The sequence below is a fragment of the Gambusia affinis genome, linkage group LG03, assembly GCF_019740435.1.
Source record: "Gambusia affinis linkage group LG03, SWU_Gaff_1.0, whole genome shotgun sequence".
Taxonomy (NCBI): domain Eukaryota; kingdom Metazoa; phylum Chordata; class Actinopteri; order Cyprinodontiformes; family Poeciliidae; genus Gambusia; species Gambusia affinis.
Window position 1 is genome coordinate 15,223,472 of NC_057870.1, and position 7,252 is coordinate 15,230,723.

At 38.8% G+C, this 7,252-nt stretch overlaps 1 protein-coding gene across 2 annotated transcripts; it reads right to left on the reverse strand.

The window, feature by feature from the left end:
• Positions 1-415: 415 nt before the first annotated feature.
• On the reverse strand, positions 416-6,739 carry mtx3 (metaxin 3). Of its 2 annotated transcripts, XM_044107805.1 has the most exons (9): positions 6,594-6,739; positions 4,895-4,964; positions 4,580-4,656; positions 3,719-3,811; positions 3,442-3,624; positions 3,274-3,350; positions 3,031-3,188; positions 2,730-2,818; positions 416-1,499 (listed from the first exon to the last, which is right to left on the reverse strand). In XM_044107805.1, exons 1-9 carry the CDS (start codon positions 6,672-6,674, stop codon positions 1,404-1,406), a joined length of 924 nt encoding a protein of 307 aa, XP_043963740.1. In that variant the 5' UTR covers positions 6,675-6,739; the 3' UTR covers positions 416-1,403. The 2 variants fall into 2 exon arrangements, with proteins under 2 accessions (XP_043963740.1, XP_043963750.1); XM_044107815.1 differs by lacking the exon at positions 2,730-2,818.
• Positions 6,740-7,252: the final 513 nt, after the last annotated feature.

The window sequence follows — 7,252 nt, forward strand, 5'->3', positions numbered from 1 at the left end:
CATTTTCACCGTTTACGGATAAATGTTTGGAAATGCCACCAGAAGTCTGTTTGGTTTGCAAAAGAAAAAAAAAAACAACAAAAAAACCCCACAGATGTTGTTTCTGTTTGGTACTTTTTTGTATTTAAATAATGTAAAGGTATGTTACGAACAAAAGCAGGAAACATGGGAAACACAATTTATGAAGTGTGTATAAAAACTCACAGGAACATTTGGAAGAAGAAACCAGCAGTCATGAAGGCACACTGCAACCATCTGTTGACCGGCAGCAAAAATATTTCTAAAAGATGGCGCCGTAGAGGGAATGTAACACTGAATGTGAGGAAGTCTGGTCAGAAGATGGAAAAGATGGGGTTTGTTAACACATGAAGAACTTCATAGTATTCAGTCCACAAACAAAAACAAGCAAAGCAGCTAATGAGACTTACTTGGGTTTAAACAGAGAGAATAAACAGGCACAGCAAATCACGCAATACATGGCAGAAAAAAAAATAAATAAATGTGCAAAAATAGCTGCATAGAAATGAAGGCAACAAACGAGGTGGTTTGATTGTTAACTGTCACAATAAGACACTCTTAGATACACACACACAGAGTTAGTCCCAAATGTTATGCGTGAGCAACTCGATTCAAAGTGCAAATCCTTAGTGTTTTTGACAAAGTTGATCAGCCACAATATGAGAAAATTGCAACAAAGCAATTCTAATCATCTTATTTAAAAGTATGCAAGCAACCCTCGACAAAAAAAAAAAAAGACTAAATACCTGCCATCTTGATTGCATGCAGACTTCAGATTTACTACTGCAAAAGAAATTACTGAACATTTTACAGCCGATGTGAAAAATCTAAATAAAACATCTTGTGCTCTCGGTATATTCCCTCCAATGTAAATAACGCTTTTTAAATGGACGGATATGAAATATTCTCAGGCTTTAACATAAATCTGCACCACAACACCGACTGCAAGAAATCAAGTCAAACAGAAAGTACTTAGAGGTTTATCCCTTTAAATAAAATCAGCAGAACGGTGAAAGAAAAGCCGTCTGCACCACTAATATTCCTCTCTGGACGTTTCGGTTCCTTTGGCGTCCCTTTCAATATTTTATGTATTGGTCATCCAGCACCACTTTGTAGATTTCCACTCTTCATTTTTATAAATACATCTCACATGCACTTTTCCTTCGTTTCTGATGAACATCTTTAAAATCTATCATTGTTGTCATAAAAATAGTCTCTTAATTATACAGTCTTAATAACATGATTAATTAAATTCTTCCATTTCAGCCACAGTAGTCCCGTTTCATGAGCTTTTTTCCCCCTTGTCAGTATGTTGGGTTTGGTTGAGGTCAACACGGCGGCGCCTGGCGAGTCTTGCAGCTGGATCAGAGCTGGAAGGTCGGGCGTTAGGCCGGGTTAGAGTTCTTTGAAGAAGACAGACAGAGTTTTGGTTCGGTTCTGTGAGGTTTGTGCTGTGGGCTGCTGCGAAGGTTGTCATCCATCTGCAATTAAAACAAACAAAAAAAGCAATTCAGCTCTTTCTGCAAATATAGAATGTAGAAATTTACTAAGAGACACTTAAAAACCCAGTTAAAACGATTCCAGGATCTCTAACAACGTTCAAATGTTCCCAACAAATGAGGAAAACACAATTTCTGTGTTCCTGCTTCACGGTTGCTCAACCGTTAACTGTGCCACACACTGTGGATGTCCTCTCTATATTCTATATCTATTTCAGCCTTACTGTGGACGGAAACACACCATCTTTTGTTTTCAAATGCTTAAAAAAATATGTAGATAAAGAGATTTTTTCCCTAAGTGAAGCAGACGGCATTTTGCACAATATTCTAACCTGGTGTAATATTCTGTGTCAGAAATGTTCACAAGTCCATTTCTCTCATCGCATGCATGTCGTCTAATCAACGATCTAAAGTTTTACAACACAATGTTCGGTTACAGAGTAAAAGAGGTTTGGTAAATATGATGAAGCAGCAGGAACAGATTCTTCTGAGCTGATAACAGATCTGTGAACATCACAGGCTAAAACAGCAGACAACAAAAAAAGTCTTAGTCACTGGGTAAAGTCAAGTCTCAAGTTTTTAAAGTGTAAATATTCCAGTCAGATCAGGTCAGTTTGGCTCAAAGAACATATCTCTGCAAGATAAGATGAAAAGATGCTCATATTGCCTAAATCTTTGATTTGCCTAAATTATATTTAAGCTAATAACAACAAGGCTAAAAACGTTTGCCACTCCCCTTAGCATCCCAATAATATAACGATCTGGCCTTAAAAATTCACAATTTCCTCCTAGCTTCCTTCAGTCAGTCTACATGTACAATATGGAGGTGTGGACGCTTCTCTCCAGCTCAGAGCTCTATCATTAAGATCCACAGTGGAATCAAATCTCTAAGGAAAGGGGTTTTTGTTTTCTGAAAATTGTTTGGATTGTTCATTAGATTTGCTTGATGAGACCCTTTATGTTGCAGACAGGAAGATATATCAGGTTAATCTGAGTGTTACTAGCCCTACTAGCTAATCCTCATTAAAATTAAGACAGAGCCACACAGGTATGAACTAATTAAACATCGTGAATGAGAAAGAATTTGCAGACACCAACTTCTGCTTTATTTTTAATGTTGTGTTGCCGTCTTAATATCTCAATACACGACTGTGCAGGAGCCTGCTGAGAGCGCCCAATGAACAGAGGAAGAGAAATGGAAAGCAGAAGCACCTTTTCTATTAAGTTGGACTCTTTGTTTACAAGCTGTGTTAGTTTCTGCAGATTGGCATCCATTGTTTCCTGAACAGGTGGAAGCAGACCTGGAAAGAGGTAGGAGGAGGATGATACACACAGAGAAGAAGAAGAAACAAAAGTCAGCAAAATGAGAAACCTTTGATGAATTAGAATAGAAAAGTAAAGCAGGTGCAAAGAAGCAAAGAGGTGATTGTGTTAGTTTTGCATCCTGGTTATTGACGTGATTTCATCAAGATTAGGTCCTGCAGAATATTTCCACTGCATGCAGCAATCTTACGGGGTTTATCCGGACTGAAGTGGGCTGCGAGGATGTTGTCACAGAAACGAGTGAGGTTGTCCAGCTGTCTGAGGTGGCTCTGCAGAGGGCTGCTGGGCAGGTCCGCTTTATGAAGCGGAGCCAAGAAACCAAACGCAAAGGCATCCAGACTGGTTGGGCTGTGTAAACGACATATCAACATATGCAGAGATAATAACTTACAGAAACGCTTAAAAAGATTTGCTAAAAGGTGATTTAACTCACGAGTTGTCAAAAAAATAGTCTGCAGTTCCCAGTCTGTAGGAGAGGAGGTTCAGGCACTCTTTAGCATCACTGTAGATCTGATGTGAAGCAGAAAAGAAGCATCACCCATGAAATCCCGACATCCGACTGGAAACCAGCCACAGCCGAAGGAGCTTTGGGCGGATGTACCTTTCCCTCCACCTCAGAGATTGTGTGCAGCAGCCCCTCTCCTCTGGTTACCAGGATGCGAGCGAGGGCAACATTTGCAAGGCGACTCGGGATGAAAAAGTTTAGCGGGAACGGTGAGCGGGAGGCAAACCACGGCCGTGTCAGGTTGCTGTAGTTCTCTGCGTCCACCCAGAATGTGTGGAGCTGTGGGAAACAAAAACATTGTCTTGAAATTGTCATTGCATTTTTTTGTTTGAAAACAAAAAAAAAAAAAGAAGGAGAGAGTTAACGCTGGTACCAGAGCTGGTCGCAGTTTCTCCTCAAGTAGAGCGATGTAGGCCATTGTGTCTGCTCCCTGTCTGGCTGTCAGCTCGTAGTCTGCATTAAACCTCTGCAAGAACAGAGCAACACAAATGCATATTACTGCTCATTCTGTCAAATACCAGTGAAAAATCTTATTTTCTTCTTTTAGGTCTGTTGGGTTTAACAGCACTGGGACAAAATCACCCTAAACTGCTTCTGGTTAGTAATGCATCCCCAGAGAGCTGCTGGTGTCTATTCTTCACATTGCAGGGGTCAAGTTGCAAGCACTGTGCTGCCAACTAGTGGTCAGAGAGCAAATAACAACTGGCTGTGTATGCTGTAGTTAAATTTCAAAGCTGTGTTTGGCAATAGAAGCAACAATAAAATAATCTAAATAGTACTCAAAAGTGGTAAATATGTTCAATTATCATTATTCCCAAGTAAACTAAGTAAAGCTGCTAATATTATCCTGATATTCTGGTGTTGATCAAAAAGAAATCATGAGATTATTCTGATTTTATGTGAGAAACAACAGCTGTTAATGCACCAATTGCTGTTTTCTGGCAGATCTTCAAAATGTCTGACCTGCCAATACCGGTCAGACTCGCTAAATTGTCAATCATGGGATGACTATTGTTAACCGCGGATGTGCAAACATGACCTGGTCAGTCAGCCCTCTCTCACAGCAGACCAAAAGGGGGACACTGGCTGATTTTCAGACCTATCAGAAGGTAGAATAGATTGTTTTTTCATGTATCGGTTGGCTGGTTTCTTGGTGCTCCCCTTCTCTTATGGGGTGTGTAAACTGGTTTCAGCTGTTTCATTGTGTAGATCCTGAACAAGCCGACACAGTCACCTGTTTCCTCAGGAAGTTCAGAATCCGTGTTGGTTCCTGAACAACGGTGTCTCCACAAACCAGCTCTGGGACGCTCGCTGTGGGCAAAAGAGAAAAAATAATGAGCAGATTGAAGGTGATAATACAGATACAGAGATATAAAGCATCCTCACTAGAAACTAAACTTTGGATTCTGTGAATAAAGTCAATGTCTAAACAGTTTACCAATGTCTAAAATGCACAGACCACCTCAGGAGGGAAGAGCACTCTCCTCTCTTGTTACGTACTCTGACCACAGAGCTGCACAGGTCAGGTCAACAAGACGCTGCGGCCCACCTGTTAAGGTTTTCCATGTCCAGTCCACAGGAGAAACTGAGAGCTTCGCTCCTGAAAACTTTGCATAGGCCTGGAGGGAAAAAAGAAGGAAAAACTGGTAAGAAAAGGAGAAAATTGATGATTCAAATTTGTATCAAAAGGGTTTCTGCGGAATTGACAAATCCAGATACATTGTCTAAGAACTGTTTTTAGGTCAATATTTTCAGCAGGATTCTCACAATTTTTCCATTTCAAAATTCCACATTTTTTCCAGACAGGACAAAACATTTACATGTTTGGCTTTATTAATCTTTCATACGTTACACTATGGTAAAGGGCTATTTCACAGCTTTTCAGAATGGATAACATCTCCACTTGTCCAATCCGAACTGGATTATATTATAATTCAGATCATTTAAAGCACAAACTGACATCTTTGAGACTTTTATTGTTGAATGAAAAAATTTACAACAAAAAAGTTTAATGGCTTTCAATTATTTGTTTGGCAACTGAAACAGAAGCCAGTTTAAGAACCACAGGTCGAGGTTTTAAACGTTGACTTGAAAGTAACAGTAAAACTTTTACAGCTGCTGCATTTTGTTTGATAAAAAAAATGGTTGTCCGTGACCACTGAAAGATCCAGATTGGACATGAACAATAAGTGGATAAATATTTAGAATAAATAAATAAAACTTTTCTCAGATCAGTTCTTATTACAACATCTTCAAAACAATGATTAATACCATAAAATATCTGGTATGATGCATTTTATTATTACTGAATCACGTAAAGATAAGCAATAATACAAAAAAATACAATAGACTGTACTCTAAAATCAAATATGCAAAGTAATAAAAGCTGTATCGAAAAGTCGAAGAAATGTGCAACTGAGTATTTTTACTTAAACTAAAGAATAAGACTTAATCTAAAGTTGTTTCCAAATACACCTTTAGTTACATTTCATTGTAGGACACATATTTAATCTGTGCAAGTATAAAGAAATAAATGTCCTTACAGATATAGGAGGGATTAAAAAAAGTGCTAACATTTTAACTTCATATTTTAGTTGATGACATTTACTAAATATTTTTTGCGCAAAACGAATAAGAACTAAAATGGGAACTGATTATGTGAAAAACAAAGAAACTTTAGACAAAATATTTTGACTAATATGAGGTTGAAATGTGCTGTTATCATTAACACAGTAGTTTATACGACAGACTTTAGAAAAAGTGCTCCCTTGTGGCCAGAGTTGTTACTGCATGTGTTCAATGACAACACGTCCTACAGCAATCAAACGCTACTGTACACTTCCTGCAGGTTTAATAGCTGAATTATGGCCAGTGACCGGCTAACAAATAAGCTGACATGAAGTCAAAAGAAATAAAAAGAAGAGTTCTATCAAGCTGACCTTGAAGGACAATATTTATTTAAATGAGGAGTGACTTCTGACAGGCAGCTACACATGAAGGACAAACCTCTGCGGGCAGCAGCTCTTTCTGTGCAGCTGCGGCATTCAGCCGGACAGGACATTTCTTCTGTTCATCCCACAGAGCTTCCCACTGTTTCTAACAAAACTGCAGCAGCTCAGTTAGCATCGAAGCTAACGAGAGGAACAACAGGAGACACTCTAACCAAAACCAAAAAAAGGTACCCCGGCTTGTTAAAAGCTGCCGTGGAGGAACAGACTGAGTTTGTTGAGCGCAAACGGGGATCTTACCAGAACTACAAGACAGTCGGTGTGGACAGAGGGAAGCCCCCAGTCTCCTCCCCAGCATCTCAGCTCCATGGCAGCCGCCATATTTTTGATTCATACAGAGCTGAGGACGTCACGGCACAGCTGTCACATTTCTGCGCGCCAGACAAACAGATCAAAGAGACACGGGCGATCATTAACAAACAAGATATGAGCTTGGTCTGGATAATTAGGTGAAAAATACGACCACTATGTTTAGCAAAAGTGTCCAGTGTTATAAAAGAAACATTCCTCTGCGTTTTTACACCAAGTACAAAATAGTTTTCTTTTTAACTGTCCATTGAAAACATATAGAATTACTTAAATTAGATGATTAATGTACACAAGTCTTAAAATTTGATCTTTTATTTGGATAACAAAAACATACACGTTATTAAAAACAACATGCTTACTTACGGTATCTAAATGGTATTTTGTAGGGAAAAACAAATATTTACAACTAAAAATCTAAAATGTTTACATTTGTTCACTTGTAGGCAATCATTTGTGTATATTCGATCCCTTACCTGAGTCAAAACTTTGTCTTTCAGAATCGATCAAGATTGAATGAATTTCTGTATGTTCTCTATTGGATTCAGGTCTAGACTTTGACTGGGCCATCTTAACACATGGTAAAACGTTCC

Coding starts and splice junctions, on each gene's coding strand:
- mtx3 (XM_044107805.1), bottom strand. CDS start 6,674: ATGGCGGCTGCCATGGAGCTGAGATGCTGGGGAGGAGACTGGGGGCTT. Junction 3,351..3,441: donor TCTCTGAGGTGGAGGGAAAG/GTACATCCGCCC, acceptor GCTTCACATCAG/ATCTACAGTGATGCTAAAGA. Junction 2,819..3,030: donor CTTCAGTCCGGATAAACCCC/GTAAGATTGCTG, acceptor ACCTCTTTCCAG/GTCTGCTTCCACCTGTTCAG.